The sequence below is a fragment of the Sorex araneus genome, chromosome X (genome assembly GCF_027595985.1).
Source record: "Sorex araneus isolate mSorAra2 chromosome X, mSorAra2.pri, whole genome shotgun sequence".
NCBI classification, from domain to species: Eukaryota; Metazoa; Chordata; class Mammalia; order Eulipotyphla; family Soricidae; genus Sorex; species Sorex araneus.
In genome coordinates this window covers 30,753,994-30,777,872 of record NC_073313.1, presented here as the reverse complement: position 1 = coordinate 30,777,872, position 23,879 = coordinate 30,753,994, and the positions used below count along the sequence as shown (strand labels likewise).

Genomic DNA, 23,879 nt, shown 5'->3' with positions numbered 1-23,879 from the left:
TATTTATATAATATAATCATAAATGTCCCTGAGAAGTTCAAAAGAGGGGTTGGGAAGAAAGTACAGGAGGTAAAGTGGCTGGCATGTGGCTGACCCCAGTATTATCTCTAGAACCACATATAGTCCCCGAAGCACTTCCAGGGATTGCTCCTGAGTACAGAGCCAATAATCAAGAATGGTCCCAAGCACTGCTGAGTATGACTTAAATCCTTACATCCCACAAAAATGTTAGAAAGAGGATGGAAGTAGAGGTTAAATGTTGTAGGCAGGAGCCAAATAATGCATGTAGCTTCTGAAATCTGAAAATGGCAAGGAAATAGATTTCCTTGTTGATCTTCAGAACAAATGCCACCATGATTTCACTTTAGACCACTAAAAGTGATTTCATACATCTGGCCTCCAGAAATGTAACATAATAAATTTGTGTTGTGCTAAGACACTACATTTGCAATGATGTGTTACAGCAGCAACAGGAAACTAATATACTGCTTAGAGGTCACAGGAGGTACCAAGTGTCAGGGTCAGGTTAAAAGTGAGTCTCTAGTGCCTGCGCCAGAAGTTAAACCACTGCATTATAGGAACTATCACAAGCAGAATAAAAATTTCTGCTTGAATGCAAAATAATTGTCTCCTTAGTTTTCCCTCATGTTCATAATTCCAGGTGCTAAACATGGGGGAAGTGTGCTCAAAACTCTTTCTTTTCCTTCTACCTTTTCTGCGCAACATCTTTGATCCTGAATCCAATAGATTCCGAAGTGAAATTTGACGGCTAAAGGATTATTGTTTGAAAGTTACCCAGCGGGTTGGTGAAATAATCCCCTTACAAGGGCAGGTGGTGATGTGGGAAGACCTGCTGATTTAATGGTTGTGTGGTAGTTAAGTAAGGGGGCTCTGTGGCAAGTGAGAAGCAAAGGACCAAGTATTTCTGAAACCTGTGTGTCTCATACACTTAGGGGGATGGCAGAAGCACTGTAAATTATACATTTACCCAAGATAATAGCTCTGGAAGAATCCAAAGTTTGTGCCGCAGCTCCTTATGATTTTTAGCCCCTTATGATTTTTTTTGGTTTGGGGGCCACACCTAGCAGTACTCAGGAATTACTCTGGGCTCTTAACTCAGGAATTACTCCTGGTGGGTTCAGTGGACCATATTGGATGCCGGGAATCGAAACCGGGCTGGCTGCATGCGACGCAAGTGCCCTAACTGCTATACTATCCCTAGAGCCCCAGTCCCTTATGATTTTTATACTCTTAAATTTATATGGTACTAGACATTTAATACTGGTATATTTAAATGTATTAGAAACATATTACATTTTAGGTAATTATACAGTCTATTACATGTTACAAATATGCCTAATCAATACATACATAAAACAGCAGACATATATATCATGTGAATCACTGTTACATATAAAGTGATATATGAATATAACCTATATAATTTACATGTTAGAATGCATTATATATTACAGGATACCTTGCATTAGCCACTTTTACAATCAGTTGGCTGAGCTTAGCTCTCCAGCAGTTTCCAGAACACAGTGAGAAGGCATACAACAACTGAATTAAGAAGAATGCTTCTGATGACAACATCGGACTAGAGCTTTTCAAACGTTAAGGTGAAGGCAAATTCCCTGGGTACCTCGGTTCAAGTACAGATCAGAGTCAGAAGTTCTGATTGGAGTTGGGTTAGGCAATTTTATCATGTATAATGCCTCTACTGCCCAAGCTCTATAGTTTTCAAGCCCCTCTCCCAAATGAAACTTTCCAATCCAGGTTAAAAAAATATATATCTTCCACAGTGGGATTTTTTTTGTTGTGTATGTGGGGGTGGGGATGGCCACATCCCTGAGTCTTGGGGGTCCATGTAGTATAGTTAGTTTGCTTCGGGGGGCCCCCTTATCAAAGTATGCACTCGAGCCCTTGGAGCCATCTCCCTGGCTCCGAGGCAAACAACTTTTCCTGAAACTTTCAAAGATGCCCAGGCAAAAAAAAAAAAAAACACTGCCTCCCGCTTTAGGCAGCCGAGCCTCCCGAGAGAGGAAGGGATCGAGAGGACAGCCGGGGTCCGAAGAGGAAAAGGGCTGGAGCGGTGCTCCGGCCGGTCTCCCGGCTCCTAGCTGTGTGCCCTGCTCTCAGCTCTCCTGGGCGAGGAGCGCTCGGGAGGGGGAGCAGGAGGAGTTCCCAGGCTCGCGGGTTCCCAGGCTCCAAGGAGCACGCGCCGGGCGAGCGAATCACCGAGGTCAAGGCGAGCGCACCGGGGCCGGCGCCGCGCCCCCTTCCGCGCCCCGGCCCGGGCGGAGACACACGGCGCGCGTGCGTGCGCACGGGCTTATAAATCCGTGCCGGGAGCGGCCAGCGGCCAGCGGCGCGGCGGCGGGCACAGCGAGCCAAGCGAGCCATGGCAGGCGAGGAGCGCGAGTGGCGGAGCAGCATCCTCTACAACATGCTGCGGGGCTCCAAGCCCAAGCGCGAGGCTCGCGACGGCGACGGCGACGACCACGACGACGCCGACGAGCCCGGCGAGCGGCCCGAGAGCACTTGCTCGGGCTGCTCCTGCCGCAACGAGGAGCCCGCGGTGGGCGCGGAGGGCTTGCGGGGCTTGCCGCCCGACGCCTTCCTGTACCGCTGCTGCGAGTGCGGCGAGCAGCACCCGCGCCAGGGCAGCATCCTCTACAACATGCTGCTGAGGGCCAAGGAGATGCAGGCGGCCGCGGCGGCGGCGGCGGCCGCGGCTCCACCCGCGGAGGCGGCGGCGGCGGCGGCGTCGGAGGAGTCCCCTTCGACTTCGTCGGCTGCCACTTCTTCCGTGGTGCCCCAGGCGCGCGTCGGGGGCCCCTGCTGGGGCTGCTCCTGCGGCAGCGCCGGGCCGCCCGTGAGCCGGGAGGGACTCCGGGCCGGCCGCTCCTCGGCGCGGGTGTACCGCTGCTGCTTCTGCGGCGAGGACCACCCGCGCCAGGGCAGCATCCTCTACAGCCTGCTCACGGGCACCGTGCAGACGCACGTGGCCCCCGTGGCGCCCCGGGCGCGGCTGGCGAGCGCGTGGTGGGGCCGCTACTACTGCGCGCAGACACCGGGCTCCCGGTACGCGCTGCCCGGCGTGCAGGCGGGGGTGCTGCTGTACCCCTGCTACTTCTGCGGGGAAGACCACACGCGCCAGGGGGGCATCCCCTACCACCTGCCCGTGGGCGCCGCGGGGCTGCCCCTGGCGCTGGCGGGCGACCCGCAGGGTAGGCGCTGGTGGGCCCCGGCCGGCTTCGCGCCCCGCCGGGTGACTCTGCAGAGTCCACAGGTGGTGTGCGAGGCCGCGTCGGCCGCCCTGCTGAAGACCATCCGCTTCGTCAGGTACCTGCCCTGCTTCCAGGTGCTGCCCCTGGACCAGCAGCTGGTCCTGGTGCGCAGCAGCTGGGCGCTGCTGCTCATGCTCGAGCTGGCCCAGGACCACCTGAACTTCGAGACGGTGGAGACGCCCGAGGGCAACCTGCTGCAGAAAATCCTCGCCGCCAGGCGGCGGGAGACCGCAGGCGACGAGCCCGAGTCCCGGGAGGAGGAGGAGGACGACGACGACGACGATGAGGAGGAGGAGGAGGAGGAAGAGGCGGCGGCGGCGGCGGTGGCAGTAGCGGCAGCGGCGGCTGAGCGCTCGCCCTCGGCCGCCGCAGCCGAAGTCCAGACCCTCAAGGGGTTTCTCACCAAGTGCTGGAGTCTCGGAATCAGCACCAAGGAGTACGCGTACCTCAAGGGGATCGTGCTGTTCAACCCGGGTAAGGGCGGGGGCCACCGGCTTTGCTCAGGAAAGGGCCGGGTGACGCTTCACCTGGGCTCAGTGATTAAAAAGTTTTCGGAGGTGGGGGAGTGTCGTGTACAAATGAATAATCGCCGTTCCTTCTGCAGGGCTGGAGGAGCTTCTAGAAACCACTTCTGGCTGCGGCGGTGGGCGGGGGGGTGGGGTGGGGTGGGTGGGTGGCTGGGCGGGCGGGCGGCGCAGCTATCAAGACTCGACCGAGATCAGGGCTGCGGAGCGCGGTGATGTTTGTGGAACTTTGTACTTAGCTCTCTGCACCTCCTTGGCAGTACAAGAAAAGTCTGGACCATCAAGAACTCAGGTTATCTCTCTTCCTCACTAGAGTCTTTGAAATGCAGTTGCAAAGCTCTTTGGCTCTGAAAGTTTGTGTTCACTGCAACATAGCGTTCTGTGCCGGTATCTGAAATTTACTAGAACGTTTTAGTGGGAGGAAACCGAAAACTGGCAAGAAAGGAAATTGTTGCAAAGTGTCTGTGCAGAACAGCCCGAGACGCTAGCAGACAGGCCACTGGCTTAGTGCTTCATATGACAGCCTCTGAGTGTCCGTTTTTATGGTTCAAGTGTCCTTACTTCAAAATAAATGACTAGTGAGGCACAGAGCACGGTCTCCTGGATCAGTCGCATCTTCCCTGCGCCACACTTAGGTTGCTGTCAGGTGCTTTCACTTTGCCTCACCACAGTCTAAAATCCTAGCGCATCTCCCAGAACACCTGGCGCCGCCTCTGAGTACGTCGTATTTGAGGCATCTTCATCAGATTTCCAGAGGGGCCCCCAAGTAAGCGCGAAGTTTCTCGGCAGTTTGATTGGGGACTTTTTTTTTCCTAAGAAAGCTTCCCCGCCCACGCGCCCCACGCGCCTTTATCCTGCCGCTGGCTGTATCTGGTTAGGTCCCTGCCACCTCCCTAGCATTTAAAAGGGGGGGGGAGGCATTTAGCACAATTACAATAAATTCTGCACTCACGTTTCGCTCTGCAGAAACGTCTGCACAACCCTTTTGCTTCTGTCATTGATTTCCAAATTGGTGTTTGCATAAGCGTAAGCGTGGGGTGGGGGAGGAGGCGAAGCGGCTTGGGCGGGGCGGGGGGGGCGGGGGCGCTTCTTTAGGATTTTCCCAGGAAGTGCCACCTAGATCAGGGTCTGCAAATCTTCATTCGGATTCAGTCATTCCAGGCAATTGTTAAGATCCTTTAGAACACATGCTTTACTCATTCCTTAAACTGCGTTATATTAAATATCAGCCACGTTGCCCGGTGAGATTTGTTAAAGTTAAGCCAGCGTCTCGGCTTCTAGAAATTTCATTCTTTTCTACTGTTTTGCACACTGAGCACACCATACACGCGCTCCCCCTCTCGTTCTCGCGCACACGCGCACACTTTATTTAGGCTCTACTTTCTAAATACTTTTCAGAATGAATTTAAACAGGTACAGAGTGTGTTTGAAACCCAGATGTACTTCATTTGTGGAAAAAGCAATGATTGGTAACAACTGACCCCCCACCCCTCGTCTTTTATTCTTTTCTGCCTCCTGATAATTCTTTTTAAACTGTAGATTCTTCTAACAACTTTTTCTTTCCCGAATTTACTTTAAAGGCACGTTTCCTTTTCCCATTTTTTTTTAAAAAGCTACATGGGGTGAGAGGCGGGGTGGGGGGGAGTGGGTGTGGTATGAAAGCAGAGAAAAATGACGTGGAGTCACAAGATGAAGATTAACAAACTGTGGATTTAGACCTCAGGAGCTTCAAATTTCTCATTGAGTTTAATGCAGCGCTCCCTTACCTTCATCGTTGGAATTTACACTCAATGAAATTGTGTGTAAATTTCATTGTGTGTGATGAAATTTTGGATAATGAGCTGGGGATGTTAATGCTGGGGGCTGGGGTAATCAGAATTCAAATATGAATTGTAGGTCTTATTTTATTTGCATTTGATCATATTTGATATGTTCCTATAATAAGGACTTACCTATTCTCATGGGGGGGGGGCGGGCCACACCCTTTAGGGCTTCGGGGCTATTCCTAGCTCTGTGGTGGGGGGGTGTGGGTTGAACTGGAGTCAGCAAGCAAGAAAGGCTAGCACATTAACTCCTATCTCTGGCCACAATACTAATTTTTAAAGAATTAATCTTAAAATTTTTAAAGTTATTTCTGCTATTCTGTGATTGGTATTGAGCTTTAAAATTTCTTTTGGATTTTGTAGAAAAGGAAAAGGAAAATAATTGCAGCCATAACTGATATCATTTAAGCAGAAAAGTAAACTGATCATTATTTAAATATAAGTTAAAAAATTTATAGTATTACCATGGAGGATCAAAGAATATAAAAAGCAAGTTCTTCTTACATCTGTCTTCATAAAATGTATGTGCACTTAATCTTTTCTATATTATATTTCATGAAACCTCATTTATCACCCTATATTGCAAGATAGTTCTACATTTCCTATTTATAAAATGACTTTTAATCCAGGTTGTAGTCAATGATATTTTCACATTACTTTTAACCATTTAATCACTATTCAGATAATACTTTCAAAGACTTCTATAAAGTGATTTTACAAATCTTTTGGAAAACTCATTAGAATAATATTTCACCTTTCTTCATGTATTAATATGGTACAATGAGCTAAGTGGCCAGTATTGTTTTTACTTATTTTGGAACTCTATACTAAAATCAATATGCAGGAAATAATTTTAAAAAGTCTCATATCATATATATACATATACAGATGACATTTACTGCTATTGCCTGACTGGATAATCATTTTAATGGTGGGAAATTGAGTGGGAATATATATATATATTCTATATATATATATTCTTTGATTCTCCATGGTAATACTATAAATTTTTTAACTTATATTTAAATAATGATCAGTTTACTTTTCTGCTTAAATGATATCAGTTATGGCTGCAATTATTTTCCTTTCCCTTTTCTATATATATTATATACTATATATATAATATATAGTATATATATATATTTTTAAATGCTTTTAAAAGTATTTGTTATTTAAAAATTTTAGGTATATACTTTTTTGTCAGAATTTTCTTGTCACTATACAGTGGTTCATTTCCTACAGGTAAAAGAAAAAATGCCCACTTCTTATAATATTAATTTCCTATTTGCTCAGATGGTGAACTCGAGCAACAATTCATTTAACAGTATTCTCCTATAATGATCAATTAAGGTATATTTGTTTGTTCAGGCACAACAGTTTTCAAACGTGAGGACACAAACACAACGGCTATTGAATAGAATAACCAGTTAAGTGGCACTCTTGGAAGCATGGCTTCTGAAAACTTCGAACATTTTTTTCATTCTCCTTTCCCTAGAAAAGCCCTTTTAATAGGGAATCTTGAGTTTTCATTCAATCTAAGGGGCAGAAATGGATCTTTTCTTAAAAGCCAGCAAAGGACTCTGTGAATGCACTGTTTATAACAAAGAGATTACTCTCCCTTTTTTTTTTCAGACCTGCCAGGCCTGAACTGCGTGAAATACATTCAGGGACTTCATTGGGGAACGCAGCAGATCCTCAGTGAACACATCCAGATGACCTACGGGGAGCACCATCCCAGATTCTCTGAATTGAACAGCACCCTGTTCCTGCTGAGGTTCATCAGCGCTGATGTCATTGCTGAGCTGTTCCTCAGACCCATCATTGGCACAGTTAGCATGGATGATATGATTCTGGAAATGCTCTGTGCAAAGTTATAAAAGCCTAGGGGCCATACCAATGTAGTTCATTGTGCAAAAAATAAATAGCGCTTTGTGTAGAAGTGTGTAGCATAGAATAAACTCGCGTATTTTTACATGCATAGTATTTTTGTAAGGCATAGAGGGAGAGCTCTAGTTACAGTGAAGAAAGCCTGCGTTCTATATTGTTTCATTGTATAAGGAAAATGTTTGCTAACAGTGAACAGCTCTATAGATCTCTACTGAAAATAGGATACGGAACTGATAGCTATTTTCACAAGTTTGGTGATTCTCGTGGACTTACTAAAACAAGTTTGTAATACTTAGTTATAAGAAAATGTGCATGTTTTAACCATTAAATTCATCTGAGAAACACTTCATCAAGCTATACCTAAGATTTCACAAACCATTAAAAATCAAGCCACCATAAGAAAATATAAACATTTTCTGTATCATTTTCTCTGTAGGTGATATCATGTTATTTGTTAAAGTAACCCAGTGTTGGCCAGGGGTGACTGCATTTTTCTCTTGTGTTAACTCTGCTTTGGTTCCAACTAGTACAATCTGTGATCAAGAAGTCACCGGAAAGTGAAAAGGTGATTTTCCAGTTTTCTGTACACAGCAAACTTCAATAAAGTAACATCTCCGGAAGCTCACTGTCATAATGAACTTTTATTCTATCTCAACTTTTAACTGTCATGCCATACCATGTAATTGTCATGTTGAATAAGCATGGGATGAAATCATAAGGTGATTTTGTTATTGGCTCCTGCTGCCCCTTTCAGTACAATATATTGTTATTTTTCTCCTCCAAAATAAAATTTAGGTTACAGCATGTCCATTTGCTTATAAAATACTAAATTGCTCATTATTTAATAATTAGTCCATAGTAATCCAGTCCAGTCTAAGCACAGGGACTCTTATTTTGGGGCCACACTTGATGGTGCACAGGACTTAACCCTGGCTTTGTGCTCAGGGACATCTTCTCACAGCACTTGGGGGACCATATGTGGTAGCAAGGATTGAGCTCAAGTTAGGCACATTTAAAGTAAGCATCTTTCCCACTGTACCGTCTCTCCGGCCCATTGCAGAGACTCTTAAGCTTCCTTCTGTATGGAAGGAAAGGAAACTATAGGATTCCTGTGGCAATCAAGTGACTCCTATGTACATTGAAGAACTAGAATCTCAGGATTAGTGCCAGAAATAAATCTTGAGATTACAAAGGCAATTATGTGAAAGCAAAACAGGTGAAATGCCAGTGTAGCATAAGTATGCTTTTCTATCAACACACTATAATGATAAGTCTAATATTGACCTTACTTTCAAAGAAGGGACTAGAAAATAGAAATTTTAAGATAATATACAAAGACTGGTGAGAAAATATCAGACATTCACTGGAGGCTGCTGGGTTGGGAGGGGGCAAGATCATCACATTCCGAGAATTGCCAGAAGGTAACACAGGTCTGAGCATATAGTTGACTTCAGCGTTCAAAGTTCTCATGAGTGTGTGGTGAGGAACACAGCTTCATCTTAATGGGGAAAGCCACAGGCCCACGCTGGAAGGATCCACACACATGATTTGCCCCCTCCTTCCCGCCAGGGTCACATGAAGCACACTTTTCCAATAAGTTTACTGATAACAAATCATTAATGAATTTATTTTTAAAGTGTTACATGTGTCCCCCTAGAAACAATTTGCAATGTTCGGGCACCTGCGCAAGTAGGATATGCATTGTGCAGGCAATAATGGCTGTCAGGACCCCCTCTGTGGCTTCCTAAGCCAGGGTTCTCTGCTCTGGCAAGTAATCCAGCTGAGTACTTGCTTTCAGCGTCTCAGAGGGTGCCGGCTCCAGCTCGCTGTCAGAAGCACTAGCTCATTACCAGCTCAGCACAGACAGCATGGCTTGTGGAAGAGGTTCCTGAATCATAAGCATTGGCTAAGCATCTTTCAAAGGCAGTGCCAATGCGTGAGTATTCTTCAGAAGCAGGTGAAAGCCTCCGGAGGCAGTTCTGAAGAGTCATATTCATTCTTGCTCTGCTTTCGCTTCCCCAGTGCCAGGCTGCAATGATTCTTCCCTGTTACAAAATTAGTGTGCTGCATTCACAAATTCTAACTTTACAATTTCCCTAATCATTTTTTAAAATTTCTTTTTCCCCATTACTCCATTATCCCACACTTTTATTTGGGAAGAGCTCTTGTACAAGAGGGACAAAAGTATTACAAAAAAAAGTATTACAAGAAAGTGTTACAAAAGCATTACATTTTTACACAGATTAACCAGAAAGACAGCATATTCAGGAACTAGTCAAGGTAAAATCTGATTCTTCCATATTTTTTCTGGTTTTGTTGTTGTTGCATTTGGACCATACCCACAGTGTTATGCAGTTACTCCTGGCTCTGCACTCAGGAATTACTCCCGGTGGTGATCAGGGGACCATATGGGATGCTGGGTATCCAACCTGGGTTGGCCCCATGCAAAGCAAATGCCCTACCAGCTGTACTAATCGCTCCGGCCGCTCATCTTTTCCATATTTTTCAAAATGGATTTGCAAAATCCCTCCGCCCACCCTCTGTCCTGGCTCTGATTATTTACCCAGTGAGCAGCCTCAAAAGGATTAATCCTGTTCTGGGAACCGGCGGAAAGTTTCCAGCCATAGGTGAAAGTGAGGAAGTGGAGTCATGCTGCCAATCTATTGTGCAAACTGCAACTTATCAGAAAAGCAGAATACAAATCCAATTGCAGGGACACATCTCCATCTCATTTTTGGAGGGGGGGGTCCAGAATCTGCTCTGACATTCGTGTACAGAAGGAGAGGGGATGGACACACTTCCTCTCAGAATTCTCTGCCAACTTGCAGCTTTAGCAGCAATCACACTTAAGAACCAAAATCAGACTCTGCGTGAGCAATGTTGAGTTCACCTGCAGTTCCACTGCAAACAATTCTACTGGAGAATAAGCCCTTTCCCTAAGGTGTGTGCAGATGACCTAGCTGGTCCAACCAGTAGCCACAATATTTTCATGGCTAAGATGTGAGAAAAGCAGTGTCCTAAATTTTCAGCTGTCCCAGAATCTGAGTCCTGTTCTTTGAACCTGTGTCTGTTTGGACTTCAGCACAGCTAGCTCTGCACTGACATAGAAACAGCCAGTATCAGGTTTCAGCTTAGCGCCTGGTTCAGGCATCTAGGACCTGTGAACTTAGTATTCCATAAATGCCCCGGCAGCTTTTCCTCGGCAGCTGCAAAGCGAAGACGCTGTCAGGCCAGACAACTGTGTTCCAGTCCGAATGACAAGCAAGGCTTTCTGAGCACTTTTCACCTTGCGCTCAGGGTGGAAACAGACCCATGTAAAAATAAGCTTACGAGGCCAGAACATCAACCAGTTCCTGTGGATCACGTAGCTAATTTTACAAGAGCTCATTAAGCAAAACAAAAACTGCCTCTGCACATTCCCCAAGTGGATCTTCATCTTCTGAGTGGCTCTTCAGCCCACTCCCCAGACTTCAAAATCATAGCCAAAAAAATTAAAATCATCAGGAACTGAGACTTGATTCCAGTCTTGACAACTTCGATTTCCCTATGCACATCTAGGGTGAAAAAATCAGGGGGACTTTGTCCCATTAGCATCTAGGTTTTTTATTTGAAAGCCTCTCCTGACTGAGATAAGCCCTTTCACAGGAGGAAGTTAAAGCGAATAATGCTCTACATCCACTTATCCCAAGGCTCTCATAGAAAATTCCTCTTTACAGGTCCCTCCTCATTACAGGTACACACACAGTCCCCAGCAGTAAATTTGCAGTTGACAGTGCTCGCCGTGCCTCAAGGCTGCCAGGAGAAGCAGCTGGAAAACAAAAGAGGCAAAAGGCAAATGTGGAGTCCAAGCTGAAACAAATGGCTATGGTGGTTTGTTCTCTTTCCTTTCTTCTAGACTGAAGTCTTGCTCCAGCCCTGGGGACAGCGTTAACCTTTTTTTTTTCTGCTGCCACTTAGAAGAAGGAGTAACTACAGACTAATTTGTATGTTTTGGCTCTCCCATCCTGTGCCCAGAGAAGACTGAAAAGAAATCAAGAAACAAGTCAGCCCTTGGGCTGCGATTTTTGCCTCACTTTTTGTGCTGGACCCACAGCTGCTCTCCTCCAGCGAGCCAGCTCTCCTCAGGAGGGAATCTGACGTTTTCAAATGCCACTGGTAACTTTTAACATCTCACTACCAAAGGCTCAGCTGCTACTTCATACTCTGCTTCACTCCAGGGACCAGAACCTTTCAATTCCCGGCTCTTTTTCCTCTCCTCTTTTCCCCTAAATAATCCTGAAAATATTCAGCGAGTCGAAGTCTTTGTAGTCAGGCAGGACACTGTGTTGAAGACTCGAAAGCCACTCCTGCATTCAAATAATGGCGAGATCAGCTCCCGGCTCTTGAGTGTAGCTATAGTCACAGATCAAACGGTTTCTAGCAATGCAGTGAAGACACAAAGCTGGGTGGCGAGGGGGAAAGGCACAGGTGAGTCTGGTGGACTTGGAAGCCACGCACACGCTTCCTTCTCTCTTCCTCCCAGGAGCCGTCACTCCAGGTGCACTCGTTTTCCCTTGCCCTGAAACAAAAATGAGGAACATGTGTGTAAGCTTTCTTCCAAAGGAAGCTCATTAGAGACTCTGTGCCCAGGGCTTTCATTAAGAGATAGTCACATGACCTCCCCCTACCTAGCATGCGCCAAAATTCCAGGTTTCTAGAAGGGAAGCAGGTATGCAGCAGAAGCCACGTATCTTCATGGTGACCTGTCCTGTTCCTCTCTGGACAAGTAGAGACATGGAAATGACAGTCCCAGTTCAGCCATGGGCCAACCTTGCAAGCAACCCTTTCTCAAAGCACCCTCGCCCTTCTACAATGGGTAAGGCTATTTGAACTGCGAAAAACATTAAGAAATCAATGATCGTTTTAGTTCCTGCAATGTGATTTTTTTTTCAAGTTTTGAAAATAATTTTTAATTTTAATGTTTCCATTGGCATTTGTTAGTATTAAAAATAAAATTTATTTTAAGGTGTTAACTTATAGCCTAACTTCCCTTTTGAGATGCACAAAGTTGTTCATGATTGAGTTTTAATCATGCAATGTTCTTTTTTTTTTGGACTTTTTTATTTTATTTTATTTTATTTTATTTTTGTCTGTTCTCTCATTTTTTTTAAATTTTTTATTGAGTCACCATGTGCAATGTGATTTTTAACCTCATTTAGCATCTTGTCTTTGTGTCTTGGAGAAACTTGCAACATAATCCCATTTGCCTGTGTGTTTTTGGGGGAACACAGAATTCAAAGCCACTACCAGACAGCTATTCCCATCTCTGTACTTGGGGGTCACTTCAAGAGGTGCTTAGGGAGATCATTTGGTGACAGCAATTGAACCTGGACCTCCTATATGCAAAACGTGCTTCAGTCTGCTGAGCTTATCTCAGCCCCAGAATCCTGAATCCTGTTGTAAAAGCCAGTTACTGAAGTGTTTTAATGAATATTCCACAATGAACATAGGATGGCCCAATGAGGCTCTTTTACTGATACCCCAGATGATATCAATCTTTTTCTTGATTGCATTTATCCTGACCCTCACCTTTTCTTTTGTTTTCTTGTTTTTAAATTCTTATAGCATAAAAACTGAACACAAGACACTTCTTAAATATTTCACAAAAGCTGGTTTGGGCAGTAGGATGGAAAAACTTCAGATATACAGTTGTTATTTGGCAGGCATCACTGTCAAGAGAAAACTTCAAAAGTTCTTTTCATCAGGTGAGAGATGAAAGTCCATATTCAGCATCAGAGAGACAATTTGAGAGTTTCAGCATACACTTCAGGGTGCTGATACTGCCTATAAAAATTAATTTGGTTTAGGCTCAGGGGTGTGGCTGAAGGGGTAGAGCATAAGCCTTGCAAGTGTATGGCCCTGAACTCCATCCTTGGCACTACTGACCCCCACCCCCCTCACCGACAAATGTGGCTCTGGTGGCCCTTTCAGGAAGGGAAGGATATGGCCCCTATTGTGATTTTTTAAAAATGCATTTACTTTTGAATATTTGCTGTTGCATCTCTGACACCAACAGATTCACAAATTGTTCAGACTTAGTAAGGTCTCCTTCCTTCTCATTCTCTCTTTCTCTCTCTTTTTCTCTTTCCTTTCTTTCTTTCTTTCTTTCTTTCTTTCTTTCTTTCTTTCTTTCTTTCTTTCTTTCTTTCCTTCTTTCTTTCTTTCTTTCTTTCTTTCTTTCTTTCTTTCTTTCTTTCTTTCTTTCTTTCTTTCTTTCTTTCTTTCTTTCTCTCTTTCTTTCTTTCATTCTTCTTTCCGCCTGCCACTTCCATTCTTTTCTTATATCCTTCCTGCCTTTTTCTGAATAATACAAATCAGCATAGGTCCCTGAATAAAGGCAGTGGAAATTTATTAGTTTACTAGTACTAAGGAAGAAGATATCTATGTTTTAATTTTTATTTTAATTGCAATGACATTAATGTCGATGCTATGGTTTCATTCATATATCATTGTAATAGCACAACTTCCACCAGAATATCTACTGCTCTTCACCACTGTCTCAGGGTCTCTCTGGAAAATCTTACTCCACACCCCACTCAGTTTCTCCATAATGGTAAGCTCAGTTCTGTAGACCAGTATCAGAGTCCGTTGTTTTTGGCCATTTTTTAAAAAAAATATTTTATTGAATCACTGTGAAGAAAGTTACAAAGCTTTCAGGTTTAAGTCTCAGTCATATAATAATCAAACACCCATCCCTTCACCAGTGCACATGTTCCACCACCAAGAACCCCAATATAACCCCCCTTCCAACCCCCCTACCTGAGTGGCTAATGATCTTCACTTTCTCTCTATACTTTGAGTACATTCAATATTTCAACAGAGGGCTCACTATTATTATTTATTATTTTCCCCCAACAATCAAACCTGCTGAAAAGGCATCATTTGATAATTTGTTTTCCATTGCTGAGAGTGAAGAATATATGAGCTCACCTGGCTGCTGCTGTGGCCATGCGGTTTTGGATTTCTGATATCTTAGTAACTAAGTCCAGAGAGATTTCTGCTAGAAGTCACTGAAAAACAAGGCCGAGAGAGAAAAACCTTTCCCCTCCCCGGGTGGCCTGGGATTGTAGCTCAGTACACAGTCTAGATGCATTTCTGTAAGAAGCCGCTGGGTGCCAAAAGTGATTAGTAGCCCTCCAGGATCATAGCCTTTAAGGAGCAGAGGAGCCGTTTCGTGTGTGTGGCCGCTCCAGTTCTCATCTGGGCGGGTAGCATGATTTTTGGTCATTTTTTTGCATCACACCTTGTGATGCTTAGTGGTTACTTCTGACTCTTCACTCAGGAATTACTCCTGGAGGTGCTCAGGGGACCATATAGGATGCTGAGATTCAAATCTGGGTCATCTGCGTGCAAGGCAAATACCCAACCTGCTATGCTATCACTCCAGCCCCCGCTTTGGGCTTTAGATCCCACGTATGAGAGAGATCATTCTGTATCTGTCTCCCTCCTTTGGCTAACTTTGCTCAGCATGGTATCCTCCAGTATCCACATAGAAGCAAATTGTATGATTTATCTTTTCTTATAGGCAAGTAGTATTTCACTGGGTATGTGTACCATAGTTTCTCTAGTAACCTGTTCTTGGACACTTTGGTTGTTTCTATATTTTGGGGTCTTTAGGCTAGTGCTGGGTCATAATTCTTCATTTATTGAGTATTGTCCATATTGTTTTTCAGAAAGGTTGAATGAATCTACATTTCCACCAGCAGTAGGTGAGGGTTACTTTTCCCCCACATTCCCACCAACACTGGTTATTTTTATCCATTTTAAACTCTGCCAGTCTCACTATTGTGCAATGATATGTCAATGTTGTTTTGATTTGCATTTTCCTGCTGATCAGTGATGCAGAACAATTTTTCATACACCAACTGCATGGCCACCTATGTCTTTTAAAAGAAAGTATCTGTTTATCTCTTCTCTCCATTTTTTGGATGAGGTTGGTTGTTGTTGCTGTTGATTTTTTTTTGGCACCAAGTACCTGAAATTATTCAGAGATTGTTGTCTGCAGAGAATATTCATGGGATGTTGGAGTTGAGTCCTTAGAGTAGCTGTTGTGGAGCAATGAAAGTGCTGCTGCCAGAGCTTGGACTGTAGGGGTATTCCGCCCTCCCACCTCCTATGGGCACTCTGGAGTTTTAGCTGTAGGGACTGGTGATTCTATAAAGGTATGGCTGCTTGGTGATTGTCTCCTGTGAGATTTAGTCAGGATTTGGTAGAGTAAGGCCTTTGTGTAAGTCAACATGGCAGCGGCTGTGGGGAGTGGGCATGGCTTCCTGGGATTCAGGAATTGATGGAGTGTTGCAGGAAGGCTACCCACCCTGACTCCGATAAAGACACCAGAGTTCTCAGCCTGGGCACTGGGTACATGAAATTATTAGCAGATTACTGTCTCTACAGAGCATCTTCATGAAACAGTGGAGTTGAGCCCTTTGTTATTGATTTTTTGATTAAGTTTTATAAATGCTTTATGTATTGGACTTTTAAGTTACTCTGATCAGGATAATTCAATGTGAATATATGAGGTTGGTGGAATGACAGAAGTAGGGATGACTGATACTAGGTTGACTAAGGTACTTGGGAAGAAGTCACTAGAATCAAAATGTCTATTTCTAATTTCTGTCTGGATGAATGTTGTGTCCCCAATAGTTTCAAGTCCTCTTTTTCTCTTATTGGCTGATGGTGTTCTGGTTATGCAGTAAGTCCTTTTCATTTTCTCTCATTTTGTTTCTTTCTTTTTTATTGGGTCACCGTGAGACACAGTTACAAAATTTCATGATTATATTTCAGTCATACAGTGATAGTGCACCCATCTCTCCGCCAGAGCACATTATCCACCACCATTGTTCCCAGTGTTCCTCCCGCCACCCCCACTCCATCAACCCCCCTGCCTCTGTGACAGGTACATTCCTTCTACTATCTCTCTGATTTGGGGCATTATGATTTGCAATTCAGATACAAGTGGTCATCATGTTTAGTCCTTAATCTAATTTCAGCACACATCTCCTATCCTGAGTAATCCCTCCAGCCATCATTTACTTAGTGGCCCCTTCTCCATACCAGCTGCCTTTTCCTCCAGCCAGTTTCCAAGCTGTGGTGTGATCCTCCTGGCCAATATCTCTACTGTACTTAGGTTTTAGTCTCATATTGTGCTACTTTATATTCCACAAATGAATGCAGTCATTCTGTTTGTCCCTCTCTTTCTCACTCATTTCACTTAACATGATACTCTCCATGTTGATACACCTATATGCAAATTTCATGATTTTATCTCTTCTAACAGCTACACAGTATTCCATTATGTAGATGTATCAAAGTTTCTTTAACCAGCCATCTGTTCTCGGGCACTCTACAATGATTTTTGCATCTCTGGGACATATTCCCAGGAGTGGCAATAGCTGGGTCTTATGGGAGCTCAATTTCTAGTTTTTGGAGGAATCCCCATATTGTTTTCCAAAAAGACTGGATCGGTCAGCATTGCCACCAAAAAATGAGATTTTGAGTGTCCCTTTCTATCTGCATCCACGCCAGCACTGGCTGTTCTTGTTCTTTTTTTTTTTTTACACAAATTTTATTTTTTTATTTTTATTTATTTATTTATTTATTTTTTAATTTATTTATTTTTAATTAGAGAATCACCGTGAGGGTACAGTTACAGATTTATACACTTTTGTGCTTATACTTCCCTCATACAAAGTTTGGGAACCCATCCCTTCACCAGTGCCCATTCTCCACCACCCGTAAACCCAGTGTCCCTCCCACCCTCCCCAATCCCATCTCCCCCCCACCCCACCCTGCCACTGTGGCAAGGCATTCCCTTCTGTTTTCTCTCTCTAATTAGCTGTTGTGGTTTGCAATAAAGGTGTTGAGTGGCCGCTGTGCTCAGTCTCTAGCCCTCATTCAGCCCGCAACTCCCTTCCCCCACATGGCCTTCGACTACAATGTAGTTGGTGATCGCTTCTCTGAGTTGACCTTTCCCCGGAACGTGAGGCCAGACTGGTTCAGCCCTTCTGGAAAACAATTTGGACAACTCTCAAAAAATTAGATATTGAATTCCCATTTGACCCAGCAATACCACTGCTGGGAATATATCCCAGAGAGGCAAAAAAGTACAATCGAAACAACATCTGCACATGTATGTTCATCGCAGCACTGTTTACAATAGCCAGAATCTGGAAAAAACCCGAATGCCCCAGAACGGATGACTGGTTGAGGAAACTTTGGTACATCTATACAATGGAATACTATGCAGCTGTTAGAAAAAAGGAGGTCAAGAATTTTGTAGTTAAGTGGATGGGCATGAAAAGTTTCATGCTGAGTGAAATGAGTCAGAAAGAGAGAGACAGACATAGAAAGATTGCACTCATCTATGGTATATAGAATAACAGAGTGGGAGACTAACACCCAAGAACTGTAGAAATAAGTACCAGGAGGTTGACTCCATGGCTTCGAGGCTGTTCTTGTTCTTATTGATGTGTGCCAGTTTCTGTGGTCTAAGATGATGCTTCATTGTTGTTTTGATTTGCAGCTCCCTGATGATTACCACTGTAGAGCATTTTTTCATGTGCCTTTTGGCCATTTGAATTTCTTTTTTCAGGAAGTTTCTGTTCATTTCTTCTACCCATTTTTTGAATGGGTTGGAGTTTTTTTTTTCTTGTAAAGATTTACCAGTGTCTTGTATGTCTTAGATATTAAGACCCTATCTGATGGGGGCCAGAGCGATAGCACAGCGGGTAGGGCGTTTGCCTTGCACGCGGCCGACCCGGGTTCGATACCCGGCATCCCATATGGTCCCCCAAGCACTGCCAGGAGTAATTTCTGAGTGCAAAGCCAGGAGTAACCCCTGAGCATCGCTGGATGTGACCCAAAATGCAAGAAAAAAAAGACCCTATCTTATGGACATTGGGTAAATAATTTTCCCATTCTATGGGCTCTTTCTGTATTTTAGTCACTGTTTCTTTTGAAAGTACACATCTCAAGAGGGGAGATGCGGGCGACACATGTGCTCGGGCACCGCATGAGCTCGGCTACATGGGTTCAAGCAGCACATGGGCTCAGGCGATGTTTCTTTTGAGGTGGAGAAGCTTCTTAGTTTAATGTAGTCCCATTGGTTTATGTTTGTTTCCACTTGCTTGATCAGTGGTGTTTTATCCTTGAATATTCCTTTAGCTTCAATATCATAGAGGGTTCTGCCTAGACTTTCCTTCATGTGCCTTATGAATTCAGGTCTGATATTGAGGTCTTTAATCAATTTTGATCTGACTTTTGTGTTTGGCATTAGACAGAGGTCTGAGTTTATTCTTTTGCATGTAGCTGCCTAGTTTTCCCAGCACCACTTGTTGAAGAGGCTTTCCTTGCTCCACTTCACATTTTTTGCTCCTTTATCAAAGTGATCATATACGTGAGAGGCTGTGTCAGAATATTCAACTCTTTTCCATTTGTCTGTTGGTCACATAGTATCATGTTTTTATTCCAATACCATGCTGTTTTAATTACTACTGCTTTGTAGTACAGTTTGAGATTAGGGTAGGTGATGCCACCCATCTACTTTTCCCCAAAGATTACTTTTGATATTCTTGGGGATTTATTATTCCATATGAATTTCAGCAGTGTTTTGTCTATTTCTTTGAAAAATGTCATGGATATTCTCGTATGCACAACATTGAACCTGTACAATGCTTTGAGGAGTGTTGCTATTTTGACGATGTTAATCTTTCTGATCCATGAGGAGGGCACGTGTCTCCATTTCCTAGTGTCCTCTATTATTTCTTGAAGTAGTGTTTCATAGATTTATTTGTATAGGTTCTTCACATCTTTAGTTAAACTGATTCCAAGATACTTGATTTTCTGAGGCTCTATTGTGAATGGGATTTTAAAATATCTATTTCTTCCTTATTTTCATTATTTGTATATAGAAATACCATGGACTTTTGGGGTTTGATTTTGTAACCTGCCACTCTACTATACAAACCTATTGTTTCTAGCAGGTTTTCTGCAGAGCCTTTCAGGTTCTCTAAGTATAGTAACATGTCATATGCAAATCATTTTCTCTCATTTTCATCTTCCAATTAGAGGATGTGTAAGAAAACATAGCCACTGACATGAAAAAGTGAAAGTGAGTTACTGCTGGGGGTGTGTGTGGAGAGTCACACATTCCTTAGAAGTGTATGTCCAGACATTAATTAATTAGTTTGCTATGTGTACAAACTTAACTTTTTTCTTTAAAGTAATAATAACAACAGTTAGGCAGAGTTGCTCATTTTCTATAAGGAGTCTTACAGGTAAATAGTGTTATATCAGAAATTCATTTTTATTCCACTTATAGTTTTCTAGATATATAATTTGTGAAATCTATCCCTTAACCTGATGTTTTGGATCAGAAAATTTCATTAAACCATATGCCCAATAAGCAGAAAGCCAAAAGTTCTGGAAGAGTTAAAAAATTCCTTATGAGCAGTTAGTGGAAGATGCATAGTGGTGTGCAAAATACCAAAATTTAAAAATCAGTAGAATAAAAATAAGGTAGCATGTAGTGAGAGCAGGGAACAATATTAACAGGGGAAATATTTGTAATAATGTAAAATGCATGTCAGAATAACCTAAATGCCCGTTCTTACCTAAAAGACTCTATTTTACTGCTTATTTTACTCCTGATAGATGAATACAAAAAAGTTATACTTCAAATATAAAAATTCTTGTATTTACTGCACCATCCTTTGTTTTAAGTACTTTTCATGGAGTAAACTTTTACAATAGCTCAACAAGTTAAATATCTTCTTAGATGAGTTCGCAGTTGTACTTATTTCCCAGGAATTGTAGCTTAAATTGTAGCTTAAAGACCTTGGTAAATTTAAAAGTGGCCTTGAATCTGTATAATGCTTTGGGGAGTACTGCCATTTTGACAATGTTAATGCTCCCAATCCATGAGCAGAGAATATGTTTCGATTTTCTTGTGTCTTCTTTTATTTTGTGAAGTAGCGTTTTGTATAAGGATACCCATGAAATTCTTCAGACAAATGGATCAAACACACCTTAAATTCATTTGGAACAACAAACCCCCACGAGTAACTAAAGCAATTCTTGGGAAAAAGAAGATGTGTTGCATCACCTTCCCCCAACCCCTCAAACTCTACTACAAAGCAGTAGTAATTAAAACAGCATGGTACTGGAACAAAGGCAGAGCCAAAGACCAATGAATATCCTTACACAAACCCTCAAATATATGATGATCTAATCTTTGATAAGGGAGCAAAAATGTGAAGTGGAGTGAGGAAAGTCCTCTTTAACAAATGATGATGGCAAAATTGGACAACTACATGCAAAAAATGGGCTCAGACCTCTACCTAACAGCATGCACAAAAGTCAGATCAAACTGGATTAAAGACCTCAACATCAGACCAGAATCCATAGGCTACATTGAAGGAAAGGTCAGCGAAACCCTCCAAGACATTGAAGCTAAAGGTATCTAAAAAAAGATGACACGTGACTGACCAAGCAAATGGAAACAGAGATTAGCAAGAGGAAACAGAGATAAACAAATGTGACTATCTTAAACTAAGAAGCTTCTGTACCTCAAAAGAAACAGTGACCAGGAAACAAAGACAATCTACAAAATGGGAAAGGATATTCAACCAATACCCATCTGATAAGGGGTTGATATCAAGGATATAAAAGGCACTGGTTGAACTCTACAGGAAGAAAACATCAAGCCCCATCAGAAAATGGGGCGATTAAATGAACAGAAATTTTCTCAAAGAACAAATCTGAATGGCTGAAAGTCACATGAAAAATGCTCTTCATCAATAATCATCATAGAGTTGCAGATCAAAACAACAATGAGATATCATCTCACACCACAGAGACTGGCACACATCCAAAAGAACAAAAGAAACCAGTGTTAGCATGGATGTGGGGAGAAAGGGACTCTCCTTCACTGCTGGTGGGAATGCTGACTGGTTCAGCCCTTTTGGAAAACAGTATGATCGTTTCTCAAAAAATTGAGCCCCCATTTGACCCAGCAATATGACTTCTTAAAATATATCCCAGAGATGCAGAAAAATATAGTAGAAATGACATCTGCATTTGTATGTTCATTGGAGCACTGTTTACAATAGCCAGAATCTGGAAAAAACTCGAGTGCCCAAGAACAGATGACTGGTTAAAGAAACTTTGGTACATCTACACAGTGGAATACTATGAAGATGTTATAAAGGATGAAGTCATGAAATTTGCTTATAAGTGGATCAACATGGAGGGTATCATGCTAAGTGAAATGAGTCAGAAGGAGAGGGACAGACATAGAAGAATGCACTCATTTGTGGAATATAAAGTAACAGAATGGGAGACTAACACCCAAGGATAGTAGAGATAAGGACCAGGAGGATTGCTCCACGTCTTGGAAGCCAGCCTCACATGCTGAGGGAAAAAGCAGCTTAGAAAGAAAAGAGACTTTCAAGTAAAGGATGCTTGAAGGGCCCGCTCAGGGTGGGAGATATGTGCTGAAAATCGATTATAGGCCCAACATGATGGCCACTTAATACCTGCATTGAAAACCAAAACACCCCAAAGGAGAGAGAGAGAGAGAGAGAGTAAAAGGGAATGCACCTGCCACAGAGGTGGGGGCACATGAGGTGGGGGTGGTGGGAGGGATACTGGGAACATTGATGGTGGGGAATGGGCACTAGTGGAGTGATGGTTACTCCATTGTTGTATGACTGAAACTGAAATGTAAGCACGAAAGTTTGTAAGTCTGTAACTGTACCTCACAGTAATTCATTAAAAAAGAAAAGAAAAAGAAAAAAGGTTTAAAGTAGCCTGTATGGTCAGTATGTGAGATCCTTCCACCCTTCCTACACTCTCTCCAGCTTAAGCCTTAGTAGTTAAATAGAAATAACTCTACCTGTGAAATTTTAAATAATATTAAAAAGACTTGAGTTTTACAGTAGTTATTAAAAGAGCACGGTACTGAAACAAAGGCAGAGCCACAGACCAATGGAACTGCATTGAATATTCTACCACCACTACCCCCCAAATATATGATCATATAATCTTTGATAAGGGAGCAAGAAATGTAAGTGGAGCAAAGAAAGTATTTTTAATAAACTGTGCTTGCAAAAGTGGATAGCTACATGCAAAAAAAAATTGGCTCAGATATCCACCTATCAGTGATCCACCTATCACCATGTACAAAAGTCAGATCAAAATGGATTAAAGACCTCAACATCAGACCAGAATCCGTAAGGTACATTGAAGACAAGGTCGGCAAAACCCTCCACGACATTGAAGCAAATGGTATCTTCAAAGATGACATGCCACCGGCCAAGCAAGTGAAAACAGAGATAAATAAATGGCACTATCTTAAACTAAGAAGCTTCTGCACCTCTAAAGAAACAGTGAACAAAGTACAAAGACAATCTACTGAATGGGAAAGGATATTTACCCAATACCCATCTGATAAGGAGTTGATATCAAGGATATAAAAGGCACTGGTTGAACTCCACAAGAGGAAAACTGCCAACCCAATCAAAAAATGGGGTGATGAAATGAACAGAAACTTTCCCAAAGTAGAAATCTGAATGGCTGAGAGGCACATGAGAAAATGCTTTACATCACTAATCATCAGGGAGATGCATATCAAAACAACAATGGGATATCATCTCACACCACAGAGGCTGACCCACATCAAAAAAAAAAAAAAGCAACCGGTGTTGGCACGAATGTGGGGAGAAAGGGACTCTACTTCATTGCTGGTGGAAATGCAGACTGGTTCAGCCCTTTTGGAAAACAATATGGACCATTCTCAAAAAATTAGAAATTGAGCTCCCATTTGACCCAGAAATACCATTCCTGGGCATATATCCCGAAGAGGTAAAAAGGTATTGTAGAAATGACATCTGCAGTTGTATGTTCATTGCAGCACTGTTTACAATAGCCAAAATCTGGAAAAAACCTGAGTTCCCCAAAACAGATGACTAGTTAAAGAAACTTTGGTATATCTACACAATGGAATACTATGCAGCTATTAGAAAATACGAAGTCATGAAATTTGCATATAAGTGGATCAACATGGAGAGTATCATGTTGAGTGAAATGAGTTAGAAAGAAAGAGACAGACATAGAAAGATCACACTCATATGTGGAATATAAAGTAGCAGAATGGGAGACTAACACCCAAGAGTAGTAGAGATAAGAACCAGGAGGTCTGCCCTACAGCTTGGAAACTGGCCTCACATGCTGGGGGGAAAGGCAGCAAAGATAGAGAAGGGGACACTAGTAAAGAATATTGGGAGGACCCATTCGGGCTGAAAGCTGTGTACCAA

At 42.9% G+C, this 23,879-nt stretch overlaps 1 protein-coding gene across 1 annotated transcript; it reads left to right on the top strand.

Annotated features, from left to right (window-relative positions):
- Positions 1–2,359: 2,359 nt before the first annotated feature.
- NR0B1 (nuclear receptor subfamily 0 group B member 1) lies at positions 2,360–8,167 on the top strand. The gene is made up of 2 exons (XM_055122356.1): positions 2,360–3,767; positions 7,273–8,167. Exons 1-2 carry the CDS (start codon positions 2,405–2,407, stop codon positions 7,515–7,517), a joined length of 1,608 nt encoding a protein of 535 aa, XP_054978331.1. The 5' UTR covers positions 2,360–2,404; the 3' UTR covers positions 7,518–8,167.
- The last annotated feature ends 15,712 nt before the right edge of the window (positions 8,168–23,879 follow it).